The sequence below is a fragment of the Capsaspora owczarzaki genome, assembly GCF_000151315.2.
Source record: "Capsaspora owczarzaki ATCC 30864 unplaced genomic scaffold supercont2.10, whole genome shotgun sequence".
Taxonomy (NCBI): Eukaryota; class Filasterea; order Ministeriida; family Capsasporidae; genus Capsaspora; species Capsaspora owczarzaki.
The window spans coordinates 675,983-690,873 of NW_011887301.1; the positions used below are offsets into that span (position 1 = coordinate 675,983).

The 14,891-nt window shown below is 55.2% G+C and overlaps 4 protein-coding genes across 4 annotated transcripts; 3 read left to right on the forward strand and 1 right to left on the reverse strand.

Moving 5' to 3' along the window:
• The first annotated feature begins 128 nt into the window (after positions 1 to 128).
• CAOG_06013 (CBS domain-containing protein) lies at positions 129 to 3,201 on the forward strand. Its single transcript, XM_004345553.2, has 9 exons — positions 129 to 512; positions 755 to 927; positions 1,215 to 1,300; positions 1,388 to 1,447; positions 1,528 to 1,634; positions 1,745 to 1,938; positions 2,045 to 2,127; positions 2,221 to 2,339; positions 2,432 to 3,201. Exons 1-9 carry the CDS (start codon positions 137 to 139, stop codon positions 3,067 to 3,069), a joined length of 1,836 nt encoding a protein of 611 aa, XP_004345603.2. The 5' UTR covers positions 129 to 136; the 3' UTR covers positions 3,070 to 3,201.
• A 9-nt stretch (positions 3,202 to 3,210) lies between these two features.
• On the reverse strand, positions 3,211 to 5,499 carry CAOG_06014 (hypothetical protein; the record flags this gene model as incomplete). Its single annotated transcript, XM_004345554.2, has 1 exon — positions 3,211 to 5,499. The coding sequence occupies one exon, from the start codon at positions 5,497 to 5,499 to the stop codon at positions 3,334 to 3,336; it is 2,166 nt and encodes a 721-aa protein (XP_004345604.1). The 3' UTR covers positions 3,211 to 3,333.
• A 497-nt stretch (positions 5,500 to 5,996) lies between these two features.
• Positions 5,997 to 11,046, forward strand: CAOG_06015 (sorting nexin-25). Its single transcript, XM_004345555.2, has 3 exons — positions 5,997 to 8,517; positions 8,635 to 8,713; positions 8,835 to 11,046. Exons 1-3 carry the CDS (start codon positions 6,001 to 6,003, stop codon positions 10,967 to 10,969), a joined length of 4,731 nt encoding a protein of 1,576 aa, XP_004345605.2. The 5' UTR covers positions 5,997 to 6,000; the 3' UTR covers positions 10,970 to 11,046.
• A 165-nt stretch (positions 11,047 to 11,211) lies between these two features.
• Positions 11,212 to 14,740, forward strand: CAOG_06016 (hypothetical protein). The gene is made up of 8 exons (XM_004345556.2): positions 11,212 to 11,279; positions 11,463 to 11,633; positions 11,924 to 12,599; positions 12,702 to 12,832; positions 12,970 to 13,562; positions 13,730 to 14,115; positions 14,221 to 14,437; positions 14,558 to 14,740. The coding sequence occupies exons 1-8, from the start codon at positions 11,258 to 11,260 to the stop codon at positions 14,699 to 14,701; spliced, it is 2,340 nt and encodes a 779-aa protein (XP_004345606.2). The 5' UTR covers positions 11,212 to 11,257; the 3' UTR covers positions 14,702 to 14,740.
• The last annotated feature ends 151 nt before the right edge of the window (positions 14,741 to 14,891 follow it).

Consider the following 14,891-nt stretch of genomic DNA (forward strand, 5'->3'; position numbering starts at 1 on the left):
TTGACATTTCAACTTGACTCCCTTCCCAATGCAGATCCAGTCAACCTTTTCTCTCTTCTTTTTCCCATACTCTCAAATGCTGAGCAACCGCCGCGCAGTCCGACTGAGGCTGCCACTGCCGTTGCCCCGCGCGACAATGCTACTGATGACGCTACTGATGATGATGATGATGATGATGCTGGTGGTCGCGGTCTCTGCTGACGCTGACGTTGATGAGCACCGCGCTCGTGCTCCTGCTCCTGCTCCTGCTGCTGCTGCTGCTGCTCATCCTGGTCACCCTCCTGCCCACCGCGCCCCGCCTCGGCCAATGCGCGTGAGGATGATTGCCGGCGAGGATGTGGATGTCGGGAAGGTCGTTCCGGGGACCAACATGACGTGCTACGTCCACTCGCTGGATGAGGTGATTTGCAATGGAACCGTGTTCGACACGCTCTCCGACGAGCAGATCGAGTTCAACACGCCAGAGTTCTGGGAATACGTCGCCATCATCATCTCGCTCGTCCTGATGGCAGGTAAAGAAACAACTCGCCGCTCCGTTGCCCCCTTCCCGCCCCAAAGCTGCAGACCAAACTCCGACCGCTGACGGGCTGGGCCCACAGCTGAAATCACACTCAAATCCCATTGCGCAGCAAACGTGGCGTAGCTGGTGCTGTCTTGGATTTTGCATTGAGGGAATTTGGGATGAGGGTTTGCGCTTTTCAGTGTGGGAGAACGATGAGTGTTTGACTCATAGTTGCTTTCCGTTGCACCACAGGTACCATGTCTGGCCTCACGATGGGTCTGCTGTCCCTCGATGCAATGACGCTGGGTGTACTCAAGAACAGCGGAACCCCGCAGGAGCAAAAGCACGCCACTACGATTCTGCCTCTGATTGAGCGCCACCATTTGCTTCTCGTCACGCTCCTGCTTTCCAACGCTGCATGCATGGTGCGAGAGCAAGCCAAAAACCAATCAAAGCACTCTATGCATGAAGTGCTCCCCTCTGCTTGTCTCTCTCTCTCTCTCTCTCTCTCTCTCTCTCTCTCTCTCTCTCTCTCTCTCTCTCTCTCTCTCTCTCTCTCTCTCTCTCTCTCTCTCTCTCTCTCTCTCTCTCTCTCTCTCTCTCTCTCTCTCTCTCTCTCTCTCTCTCTCTCTCTCTCTCTCTCTCTCTCTCTCTCTCTCTCTCTCTCTCTCTCTCTCTCTCTCTCTTTTTTTTTCTTTTACCGGGTCTGCAGGAAGCTCTGCCAATCTTTTTGGACCGCATCAGTTCGCCCATCATTGCCGTCGTCGTCTCAGTGTCGTTGGTGCTGTTCTTCGGCGAGTATGTGCAGTTCTCTCTCGGTCTCTGTCTCTTTGGATGATGGAAATGGCTCTTTGCCTCACACCCACCACTTTTCTTGACACTCAGAGTCATTCCACAAGCACTCTGCACACGTTATGGTCTGAGCATCGGTGCAAATATGGCCTGGTATGCATTTCGCATGTCGTCATTTGTCTGTCCAACGCGCCACACGTCTTCTCACGATCCCCATTGGTGTTTGAGAACAGGCTCGTCAAGATCTTGATGGTCCTGACCTTCCCACTCAGCTATCCGATTGCAAAACTTCTCGATTGCTTGCTTGGTCACGAAAACAAGACCTTCTTCCGTCGCGCACGTAAGCGCGGATAGTTGACCTAGAAACCGTTTTTCTTTGAGAAAGGGGCGACAAACCCATGCGCAGCACCCAACATACATCTCATCTGGACTCTGTCTTTGCTCTCACAGAGCTCAAGGAGTTGGTCTACCAACACGGCCAGATTGCCGAAGAAAACCAAGACCCGCTCAGTGTCGACGAGGTCAGCATCATTAAGGGCGCCATTGAACTGCGCAACAAGTCAGTCCGTGACTCGATGACTCCCCTGGTTTCCGTGGTTATGCTGAACGTGCGCGGTCTTCTTGATCGTCCGACTCTGAAGCGGGTACGACTTCTTTTTCGCTCTTGCTTTGCCATAGTTGTGCCTTGGTTGTGGACTTTCGGGTCTCTCATTTCTGAAAGGGTGTCTTCCGCATTCGTTGCCACTCCAGATCCAAGGGTGTGGGCACAGTCGTATTCCCGTCTACGAGAATGATCGCACAAACATTATTGGTCTGATTCTCGCCAAAAATCTGTAACAGAGCAACTCTGAATCGCAGAATGACACTTTCATTATTGGCCAAAGCTGACTCTGCTTTTTTTTGTTTGGCATTTGACCCCTTCGCAGCATTCTTGTTGACCCCGATGACAACGTCCCAATCCAACATGTCATGACTCGCCGTTTGCCCAAAGTTCGCGCCGACTTGCCGTTGTATGATTTGCTCAACGAGTTCCAGACAGGAAAGAGTACGAGCATCACATGTGCCATTTTTGATGTGTTGGTTGGGATTGTGAATGGCAATCTCACGCGTCCAACATGTCGTCCCACCAACCAACAGGTCACATGGCCGTCGTTGTCGACACGCCGCAGGCAGACGAAGCGGGCGAGGCTCAGCCGCACAAGGTCGTCCTTGGTGTCATTACTCTCGAGGATGTCATCGAGGAGCTGATCCAGGAAGAGATTATCGACGAAACCGACGTCTATGTCGATGTGCACAAGAAGATTCGCGTTGCTCGCGTCCTGCAGCAGATGGGCGACTCGTCTGCCAGCTTCGATGCCGCCATCATCAGGGCCGCGAATGGCACGGCATCCCCGCGTGGCTCGGTGCAACGCACTTCCATTGTTCCGGGCATGGGGCACAGCGCCACGAATGCTGGTACTGCACCCGCCGGACCCGTGCCCCGTACCAGCGTTGTTACCCAGCCCGACTTTTACAGGCCGCCAGGCTCGGGTCGCCCCGGCCTCGCACATCAAAGTTCGGTCGACTTGAATAGCTCTGTTGTCTATTTTGCCAGCCAGGATTCGCGCTCTCCCTCTCGCGGAGGCCTCGGCGCCGGAAACTCCAATGGCTATCAAATGGGCGAGTCCCACGATGCCCGTGTTGTCCATATCGATGAATCGCCCATGGTCACTCGCAGACATATTTCTGGTTCCATCAACGGTCAGGCAGACGAGCGCACGCTGTTGCTGCCATAGTTGTCTCAATGTTAATGTTTGATTTCGCATTTTTATATTTTTTTTTTTCAGTGTTGTTGATTGTCTTTTTTTTTTCTTGACGCACTGTTTCATTGTTCCACATGCGCGTGTTTTGCTTGTCCTGTAGTTGCCAGTTTTTGTGTTATTGGTTTGTCTGCTTGGCAACTGCGATGTAAACTGTCACAAGCTGTGTCGTATACATAATATTGTAATGTTGAAAAACCGCACTTGAAAACCATTTTCTTTCTGTAGAGACTCGGGGCGTCAAAAAATAAAGCGCGACGCAAACATGTCACTCGCAGGAGGCTGGTTTCCCCCGCTGCCGTCATCGTCGTCAGAATTGCCACCCCACCGATGGCCAAGGGTGTTGCGAGCACTGGAAACGACTCGACGTGGCGCAGTTGCTCGCGCCTGTGTTTCCTGCTCAAGCTCTTGCAACGTGAGAAGATTGTCGGCCATGACCGAGCGAACCAACTCCGCAGGCCAAGCAGTCGGCGACGAGGAGGAGGGCACGGCAGTCGCATTGGCATCCACAGTGCGCTTGCGATAAAACAGCTGGTACGGCGTGTCGGTAGGTCGTTGTTTTGTCTGCGAAATGATCTCGTGCCAGGACGAAGCAGCCACGGTGCTGTCATCGAACTGGAACCAAGCAAATGTAGAGCTAGCATCTTGAGCGGAGCCGCTGCTCAAAGCGGCCGCGCGCTCGTTGATTGGCAAGGCATCTTCTTGATCGTGGTGCACCATGGCATGGCAAATGTAGTGACCATGGTCGCTCGACGCGCCCAAGTGTGAGACGACCGCATACAGCTGGTACTCTGTCGCAGTTGCGTCTTGACGCGCAAACATTTCTGGAGGAAGCACCAGCGCCGTTGGAAAGTCGACACTGGTCACAATCTTTTTTCGCCGCACGGTCGGTGCAGCCGATCCTGGTGCCGTGCTCGGTTGCACTTCAAATAGAAAGCGCTTAAGAGTAATCACCAGATGCTCTGGGGCCACAAGCATGCGGCTCATCCGCTGGCTGTCCGAGCGCGTCTGACACGCTTGGCAAGAGTACGCATTCTCACCAGACAGCGTTTCGCTGCGAAGAAATTCGTACAAGAGCTGATTCAACGAGACGGTGACCGCTCCCGGCGCGTCGCGGATGGCCGAGGGAAACGCAAGGGCAAGGTCGTTGAAGGGCTCGGGGACGTGCGCCACAAAGCCACACGTGCCGCAAACAAACTGGTTTTCGAGCAGACCGCCAAACACTGTCATTGGGAACTGGGCCAAGGCTGGCTGGAGCGGGGCCGGGACCGACTCGAGCCACTGGCTCGACTGTGTAGACGCCAGCTCTTCACGCGTTGGCAAGGCAGCCTCATTCCCGAGCTGGTCAAGCAGGTAGCGCAGAAACTCGGACGAGTCTTGTTGCGATCCCGGCTCAAACCAGGGCGGGATGCAATCGCGGGTCATATCGAAGGGACTGACCGACGGCTTGATGGACAGTGCCATTGATGCGGATACTTCTTGCAGACGCCGCACAAACGAGACTGGCGGGGGCGCGAATGAAGAAGGCTTGGAGGATGTGCCGTCGTTCGTCGAAGTTGTTGTTGGCTGCCGTGCGGATTGCCGTGGCTGCTCCAACAATCGCTCGCGGAAGGCCCGCGTCATGAACAGAGCTCGCAGAACGCTGTTCATGTAGCAAGTGTTGCCCAGGTTGTTCAGTCCGACCATATGCGCTGCCGAGACGTCTCGCGACACGACCGTGGCAAATCGGGTCAGAAACCCGGGAGGCAGCGCCGGACGTCCTCCAGAAGAGGCACTCGCGCCAAACAATCCGCTAGGAAGCTGGTCTATCAACGCGGGATGCGTCATTGGCAGGGTTCCCGGGAAACGGACATGGACGAGCAGTAGCAGCAGGATTCGCAGCGCAGGATTGGCTGTGGCAGACGAACTGAAGGACCATCGCGCCGAGAGTCTGCTGGGAGCGTAGAACGATGCAAACAGCTGCGAGTGGTTGACTGCCAGTGCAATCAGCAGCGTGAGGCCGAGTTCGCGGGACAGCGCGAGCGGCATGCCCGACGTCGTAGTCGAGGATGATGACGAGGATGAGGATGGCTGGGACTGCTGCGCTTCCGACACAGCTGCAGCTGGCGTTGTGCTTGGATTGCTGTGAGCTGATGGTGATTGTCGCGGTGATTGTCGCAGTGGTGGTGGTCCAGATGGGATGACTGGCGTTGCGAGAATCCATTGCTCAGCGACTGCGCAGATGGCGAGGAGATCCGCCTGGGACCACTCTGGCATACTCGCAGCATAGGATGATGCTGATGATGATGATGATGATGATGATGATGATGATGATGATCCGAATGACAAGAGGAGCCGCTCGACGAGCTGCCGCTTGACTGCGACTGGATGCGACGACCGCGCGACCCCGACAAGCAGCGTATCCATGCGAAAAGCACAGCACAGCCAGATGGAAGACTGAAGTGTGTGAATGACAGAAAAATGAGAATTGAGAATGAGTAACCAACCAACCCCAATAGAAAAGAGATTTGCATGGATGCTGGTCTCAGCGTCTGAGTCACTCAGTTACGAGACTCGAGTGTTTCTCTCATTCTGTTCTCAGCTACTGTTGCAATGTGTCGCGTTCTTCAAACCCTTCAATAGATTGTTCTCTAGCTCGCAAATAGCTGCTCTTCACTTCTCAGATCTGAGCTTTCTAAGCCTCTATCGCTCTTTTCTCTCCCTTCTCTCAATCTCGCAATAAATCCCCACTCAATTTCATTGTCCCCCCCAAGTCTCTCTCAGTCTCAGTCTCAGTCTCAGTCTCAGTCTCAGTCTCACTCTCACTCTCAGTCTCAGTTTTCCATCTCCGCTCTGATCTTCCGCTCCAATCCAATCCAATCCAATCTCCACTTCCCCCCCGCCTCAACACACACACCGGACCAACGAATGCTCGCGCTCGTGGGTGCCGTGCTGTCGACAGCCGCCAGCTCGCTGCTCGTCCTCGTCGCGCTGGTGCTCCTCGCCCCAGAGTGCGCGCGCCTCGCAGACGTGCTCTTTGCGCCAGTGGACGAGCACGATCGCTCCCGCCAGAGCACCGTCGCAGCACTCGCAGCACGCCTCGCGCGTCGCATCATGGCAGCCACTACTCAGCCCCAGAGCGCCGTAGTCGTGCCAAGGCCGCCAGCCGGAGCAGCCCCAAGCACCCCAAGCACTGCTCCTGCCAATACGAATGCGAATGCGAATGCAAAGCCACCCCGCCCGACGACACCATCGAGCCGGCACGAGCAAGTCAGATACGCCGTAGCACTCGTCGTCTACTTGCCAGTCCTATGGGCCGTTCGCATGGCACAGTTCGTGGCGCCGTGGTTTTCCCGCTCGGCCAGTGGCGTGCCACGACGCGAGCAGTCCTTGCTGACCTCCGACCGTCATACGACTGCGATAGTCAACAGCAATACCAGCAGTGCTTCGAGTCAAGGAGCGGTCGTGTCTGGTGGCGCAAGTGGACCGGCCGCACCCTCGTTGGACAACACCGGGTTGTCGTCCATGCGCAAATCTGCCACGGTCGCTGCGGCTCGCGCGACACACAGACATTCCATCAACCTGCAGGCTGCAATTGCAGAGGCAACGACAGAGAAACTCCCGGCTACGCGAAACCTGGGGAGTCTGTCGCCTTCGACGGACGTGCTGTTCTCCAGTTCTGCTGCAACAACCCCCGACATTTTTTCAGCGGATACCACCGATGAAGCCGCCGATGATGCGCCATTGTTGTCCGGCGATGGGAAGCAAGTCAGAAGGAATAAGCAGCACCTCAATGGCGACGCAGAGACGACGCAGCCCACTCGCAAGCGGCGTCGCCACAGCCAACAGAGCCGGCAGCGGCAGAATAGCGTCAACCAGTTGTGGCATGCAGATGACGAAGCCGGAAGAGGTCCTTCTGGAGCAGGCAGTCTCACAACCGATGCTGTCGGGTCTGGCACTCCACTCTACAGCAGCTACATGTATCTGCCTCAAGTGTTGCACAGCAAGCCGCCTGCAAGTACTGTGACGCTCTCTGCTGATGCTGCGAGTGGACAATCCAATGGACAACAACAGCAGGGGCAGGCGCACAGCTTTGATGAAGGAGACGTGCCTTCCATCCTGTGGGGCTCGCCATCTCAACGCCAACAAGCGCTCGAACAAATGCTCGCTCAACGGCTCGCATTAATGCGCGTGCCCTTCAAGCGACGCGGCAATATTGTATCCAAGGAGGTGGACGACGTCATCGAGTCCATTCTCAAGCTGTTCTTTCGCGACTTTGTCCACCCGTGGCACGATGTCATTTCCAAAGACGGCGAGTTTATCGACCGCTTGTACGAGAGCGTCTGGGGCTTGATTGGCGCGGTTGGCATCCGCTGCACGAAAATCGACACTGTTGCTCTGTTGGCGCAAGACATGGTTCAAAAGCTCCACGACCATCTGCGCGACATTCGCCTCACCGCCGAGGCTGCGTCCAACGCTGCTGCTGCCCGCCGCCGCGGCGAGCCCGATTCGCGAATCCCTCCGACCATACCATTTCGGCTGCACCCTTGCTTGCAAAGTCGCGAGGCTGAAGTCCAGTATCTCCGCGAAGCCAGCGAGACATTTTTGCTTGCCGTCCTGCCCTCCGAAGTGTCCCACTGTCTGCCCATGCGCCACATGTTGCGAGAAATCCTTGCAATCTGGGTCTTCCTTCCGACGGCAGATTTGCTGTGCGACCCTGACTATATCAATCAGAACATTATCTGGCAGCTGCGTGACAGGCATCTTGCAGCGCAACAGCAGTTTCTGCAACAGACTGGCCAGCAGCCGCCACCCGCCACCAATGCTAGCAGTCCAGTTGTATCAACGTCGCCACCGCCCGCGTCGACATTGGACGCTCCGGCTCCATCTGGACCACCGACACAAGTCGATTCGCAACAGCCACCAGCTCCTGTCGCAGCCAACGACGACAAGCCCGCTGGTTCTGATCCGGAGGAGTCAGATTCCGCTCCATTGCCCGAGTCCTTGCCACAACAACAGCAACAACAACAACAACAACAACAACAACAACAACAACCACAACAAGAACAAGAGCCAGAACATTCCGACCCACCAGTTCCAGCTCAGGTGCAGCAGCCTTCGACGGCTCCTGAACAGCGCGAGTCGAGAACAGAAGAGTCCATTGCCATGGCCTTGGACGCCTTTTCGGCCTTTTCCAACACCCCTACATCACTGATGTTCATGGAGCAGGTCACGGCCGTCTCGCGGTCTAGCCACAGCGCGCCTTCTGTCGTCAAGAAGCGACCACCATTCCCGCAAGCCGATCGCGTTCGCGACCGGGAGCGCGGTGCGTTCTCGCAGCGTCTCGAATTTTTGAACGAGGAGATTGATCTCAAGGAAAAGCAACTCAAACAAACGCAAATGAAGGCTGCCAATTACTTTCACTGCCCTCCCGAAGTGGAAAAGGTGAGGAGGCTGTCGTCCCACTTCAAACTTTTTTTTTTTGTATTGTTTGTTGTTGTGCTGGTTGTGATCATTGCTTCTAACTGGCTTGTTGCTTCGGCATTATTGCGCATCTGACAGGAAGTGGCAGAGCTAGAGGCCATCCTTGAAGCGCACCGCTTGGAGAAGCGCGCTATTGAGCACCACATTGAGCTGACAGGTTGGTTGCGCTCACACACACTCTCTTTCTTTCTCGCTTGGTTGTTTTTTCGAATATTTTTGGGATTGTTTTTGTGCGGTTGCCTCACCAAGCCTCCATTTTTGATTGTCTTTCTGCTCAGACCAATGGTGCACCACTTTGGGTCAATGGGCAGCCCGCGTGCACAGCGCGGAACTGAACGAGTTTGAGCACCGCCAAGTTCCCATTTTCGTGGTTGTTGTTCACCGCACTGACGTGGACGAGCCCATGGGCTGGGTGGTGGCGCGCCGCTACGACGAATTCCAGGAGCTGCATTCCTTCTTGCGCGAGAGGTCGGACACGGCCAGGAAACTCGACCTGCCAGGCAAGCGCTGGTTTGGCGGTCAATCCAAGTCACTCGAGAAATCTCGCCTGCTGCTCAACGACTACCTTGTCGCAGTGCTCGCCGACCCAGAGCTGTGTCGAAGCGAGGTTATTTTCGAGTTTTTGAGTCCCAGTCCCAAGAATTTGCGCGCGAATCTTCCTCGAGAAGCGCCGGGCGAGGACGCTCAGGCTGCCAGTGCTTCCACAGCTTCTCAGGCGGGTGCGTCCGCCACTTCCGCACCTTCGACCACGGCAGCTGCTGGAGACAAGGCTCGAAGCAGCTTGTCGTCTCGGCTCAAGTTTTGGCATCGCGAGGACTCGAGCGCCTTGACTGGAGACACTGATTGGGTGGACATTGTGAGCGGAAGCGAATCGATGCCTATTCTCTCACCAGCAGCAGCAGCAGCAGTAGCGGGGGATTCCGATTTCCCCATGGATGCTACTAGTGCGGCGGCCGATGTCCCTGCTGTGGCTAGAATGGAGAAAGTGCTGGTCGAGCCGGACTTTGACGACGTCAACTTGAACGCGGCAGACGAAGAGTCGGATCAAAAGAACAGCACGCGCGATGACTTGGCCGAGCCCGTGTTTGATCTGATTGGAGAGCTGTTCGAGTTGCATGGCATGTTCCGCTGGGTGCGAAAGCAGGTCATTCTCTTTATTCAGCTGACCTTTGGCGGATCGATCAATCGCAACGTCGAAAAGACCGTTCACTGGTTTACGTCACGCACTTCGCAGCTGTACTACTTTGAGCGCTTGCGGGATGCCTTCTGGCCCAACGGAGTCTGGGCGTCGGCCTACCCGCTGCGATCGCCCGAGGACAAGCTGCACACTCGTCTCCAAGCCAAGACTGCGCTGCTCACCTCGCTTCCAGACCACCTCGTCAGCATGCTCGGCCAGGACAATGGGCGCCGCGGTGCCGAGCGTCTGTTTGAGAGTCTCCAAGACGCGCAGAAAAACAAGCACCTGTTTTACACCATGTTCGACCTGACCCTGTTCAGCCTGTGCCCCGAGCTGCAGTCCGCCCAAGTTCAGGAGCTAGCCAGCGCGCTTAATAGTGTCAACCTGTACGGCGGTGACCAATCCAACGATGGCGTGCGTGCAAGCCAGCAAGCCGACGTCAAGAGCCAGGTGCCGAAATCTGGCATGGCGCGACAGGCCTCGTCGGTGACGGCTACAACAATGGCCGTCCTAACCACTGCGTCCAGCTTCATTTCGGCGCCATTCGTGGCAGCGGCAGGCTTGTTTGGTTGGCGGTCGTCGTCGGCACAGTCAAGCACGCCCGCGCTCTCTGACACGGCCACAGGATCCGGGCTCGCTTCATCGGGCCTGTCTTCCTCTTCCAGCATTCCAGGTGGCTTCCCGCAGGGCGGCGGTGCACCCAACAACACGCCGACCTTCCGCTCGCGCCCGATCGGCGGTGCGTCCAGTCCAGCGTTTCCATATGGCGGCCCCGGTCTTTTGGGCAGTAGCCCGCTTAGCAGCTCTCCGAGTAGCGCTTCTTTGAGCTCGGGTGCACGTGCTGCTGCACCTGTGGTGGCACCGTCGACTTCTGCTGGAACATTTTCGGGTGTTGCCGTCTCGCCGCCGACCTCCCCGGCATTGACCACAAGCTCTGGCTTGAGCTCCAACGAGGCTTCGAGCAGTGATCTCGGTGAGCTATCCCAACCGATGCCTGCATCGCAACAACCATCCTCCCCCTCCTCCACGCCAATGTCCGAATCGGCGGTGCTGGCGGCGTCTGCGTTTGCGGCGGCTGCCGCCTTGCCCGTCGGGCCCGGCAGTGCCAATGCCACCGCGACTCGGCGTCCAACGCACCAGGTTCCGTCTCTCTTCCCTGCCGTCCAGCGAAAGAAGGTTGCTTCCGATAAAATCAAGTCGCTGCAGTCTGGCGATTTGTTTGCGGACGACGATTGAGGGGGTGGGGTTGCTGCGTGGTTTCTCGCTTGTAGGTTTTTCATTGTAATTTTTTTTGTTTATACATTTGCTGTACGTTTTTAAACTCTTCTCTTGTACGGACGACGTGACACGTTGAATTTCGTCGGATTTCTTGATCGTCCCAGTTTCTCGCCAAATTAATTCTTCCTGGTGCATGTTCACCCATTCGATCTCCATTATCTCATGAGCCAATCCAAGTATTTATTCCAGTCCCCATTTTTCCCTTCTTCTTCTTCTTCTTCTTTTTCTTCTTCTCTCATTCACACAATGTCGTTGTCGTCGCCAGAATGTGAGCGCAGCGCCGACTTTTCGCATTTGTTCAAAAACAACCCAATGTTTCATTGTGATTTTATTCTTGAGCTTTTTTTTTTTTTTTTTTTTTTTTGACCTTCCTTACGAATGATGATTGTCGTTGTTTCACTGACGGACTTTCGTTTTTTGCTTGTCCTTCTTCTTACTACATTCACCACAGCCTTCGACGCTGACGTTGCTGCGCTGGCGGGCATGATGCCAGAGATGCAGTCGCAGCAGTTCAACCAGTTCACCAACGAACTCACCAGCTTCTTTGCCGAAGTCCTGGCACCCGCCGACATTGACCCGATGGCCGTCTCCTCCCTCGAGCTCTCCTCGCTCACTGGCACTGGTACATTACATTGAAACACACAGCCACTTGGGATGTTGAACTGCCTCCCCCTTTTGCCTCCCTTTGTCTCTGTTCTCTGTCTCTGTCTCTCAATCGTGTCGCTGCGCCAAAAAAAAAAAAAAAAAAAAAAAAAAAAAAAAAAAAAAGCAAAAAACTGACAAATGACACAAAAAGTGTCACGATTTTTTTGTTGGTTGATTGTGCTACCATTTCCTTGCCTTGTTCGTGATGATAGCCGAGTTTAACGCGCTTTACGCATTACTAACCGCTTTCCCCAACAACAACAACAGGCAACCCGATGTACCACCATCCGCAGCAGTCGTTCCAGCCGCAGCAGCTGCACCAGCACCAGCTCCAGCATCAACTCCAACACCAGCCGCAGCGGATGCAGCAACAGCAACAGCACGCAGGCCACTTTGCCGCCGCTGCGCAGCCCACCACTCAGTTTGTGCCGACAGCGCAGCGCGCCTTCCCAACACTGACCCCGCAGCAGCTGCAAGCACTGCGTCAGGAGCAGCAGATGCAGTTCCAGCACCAGATTCAGGCGCTGCAGTCATTGCAGCAGCAGCAGCAGCAGCAGCAGCACCAGCACCAGTCGCAGTTGCCATCCCAGCCACTCGCTCCGAGCTTCCATCAGGCTGCTGCTGCCGTCCAGGCTCCTCCCGTGACACTGACAGACATGTCTGTGCAGTCGCCGCATCTGTCAATGCAGCCGCCTCCTGCACACCAGTTTCATGTTGCTCCTGCGCAGAGCAGCAACAGCAGCAGTGGTAGCAGTGCTGGGTTTAACGTCACTCCTGGGTTTCGATTCGGTGGTTCGTCCGAGCCCGTCGCTGCTCCTACGCTGCCGTTCCCAAGCATGGTCGGCGATTTCAAGCTGAGCGAGACGACAGTCCCACCCACTCCACCTCAGCCAACCAGCAACCCCAAGCCCCGGGGCAAGCCTGCCACCGAGCAAGCCGACATGTAAGTTGCACTACCATATCACGCCTTTGTCATTGCTTCAACGAACACGAGCCCAGAGGTTTCAGCTTTGACTCACCTATGGAAAAAACAACTATCATGCAGGGAACTCAAGCGCTCGCACATTCTGTCCGAGCAAAAGCGTCGCGATAACATCAAAGAAGGATTTGGTTTGTTGAAGGACGTGGTGCCGACCGTGAAGGATTCGTGCAGTCGAGCTGCTATTCTTAAAAAGAGTATGACAGAGCCATGCGAGCCAGTTGTTTGTTGTTGTGAGCAAGGTGTTGATCTGGTTGTGTTCTGTTGTGTGACTCACTTTTTTTGAAACACAAACCCCGTGCATCGCCAACCCTCCACCCTCCCACCTCATCAGCCGTGGACTATATCGAACTGCTCAAGCGCCAAAATCGCCAGCTGGCAAACCGGTTACAGGGCCAGGCCGAGACGGAGGAAATCTCGTTTGACGCGTTGGTCGAGGCGATCGAAAAGAAGCTGCACATTCGTGCCAATGTCGGCGAAGGCGGCGTCAAGCTCATGTACAAGGACGAAGGCCGCGTCAAGGTGGATGTGACATCCCAGGAGGATTTGGACGATGTCTTTCAAAAGTTTGCGCGCAGGCCCGGCGAGTTTGCCAAGCTGAGCCTGTACATTAAGAAACCAGGCCACGTTGCGCCAATATCCACGCCGCTTGTTGCTGAGGATGTCGAGCAGCTGGTGCTTGCGAACGACGCTCTTGTCAATGGCGGAGGCCGCAAATCCAGTGGCGACACGCCTGGGTACATGCCAGCCAACTCGCCCGGGCTGACAACCCACTACGCGCCGTCTCCAGCTGGCAGTACCCAGGGCTCTGGCAACGAAGGCGAGCAGCCCATGTCATTGCCCTCCTTTGGCGACGAAGACGAAGACGAAGACGAGGAGGAGGACGACATGGAGGATGCCACCATTCGACCACAAGAGATCCCGCTGGTACGATTTGGGCTCTTACTTGTGGTTTTTTGTGATTGAGACAGAGAAAAAGGGGGAAGGGGAGCTAGGCTCAGACCACGGACGGTGTGTGTGTTTCGTCGGGCGATTGCGACGTAACAGCTCATCTGTGTTTTTTTTCTTTTTTTAACTCTGCACCCACTTTTCAGGATATGGACATTCTCGCTGTCAATCAGCTGCATACGGTGTTGGCCAGTCACCCGGGCATGAGCGCAGGCGCGCAGCGGATGCGAGATGTCGAATGGCAACGAGCCAAAGTGTACCGTTTCCTCGTCGCGTGCAAGGGCAATGTGCCGTTGGCGCACCGCATGCTGGAAGCGCATTTTGCGTGGCTCCAAAGCTACCACCCGGAGCGCATCACCGAGGCGGATTGTGCGAATGAGCTGCGTGCCAACAAGCTCTATTGGCACGGCTTTGACCGGTACGGCCACCCCTGTCTCTTGTTCAAGGCCAACCGGCATTTTGTCTCCAAGCGCGACAAGTACGAGACCATCCGCCATTGGGTGTTGATGGTCCAGGATTTTGTTGAACATCGGTAAGGGGCAACGGAGAGTTTGTTTTTGTTAATGTTGGTTTCGTTGCGTTTGGTTGGTTTGGTTAGAAACACTCACTCACACATTCCACCCCAAACACTACACAGCGCCATCCATCCATTCCAGCAATTTGTCTTCATCTACGACCGTACTGGCGCGGGTCGTGCCAACTCGGACGTGCCCATGCTGAAAAAGTTTGTGCGCATGTTCCAGCAAAACTATCCCGAGCTGCTGCATTGCATGTACGTGCTTAATGCCGATTTCGTCTTCCGCTACGGCTTTTCCGTTGTCAAGCGGTTTACGTCCAAGTCGTTCCGACGAAAGGTAATGCGATTTGAGTTGTGGTCGCCCCTTTTGGAGAGAGAGAAAAATCAACTTGCATGACTGACGAATGCGACTATGCCTGTTATTCTGCGAAACCACCACCACCACCACACACAACAGATTAAGCTTCTCGGCGAGAACTGGAAGGACTTTGTGCTGCGCGACTTTGAGCCCCAATGTCTCCAAGTCGAGTATGGCGGAACGAGCCCACTCGTGTACAACTATCAGGATGGCCAAGCGGGTCCACGGCGGACTGGTTGGTGATTGATGAGTTTGATTGTGAAGCTTGGCTTTTGTTCGTCCTTTTTTTTTTTTTTTTTTTTTTTCGTTTTGCTGGGTTGTTTCTTTTGATCGTTTCGTTTTCAACAGAGTTTTATCCTCCTCTTTCAACTGCATTGACGCAATGGTGGTGTTTATTCTGTGGTGGCTGGCTTTGAGTGAAAGATGGAGGAGG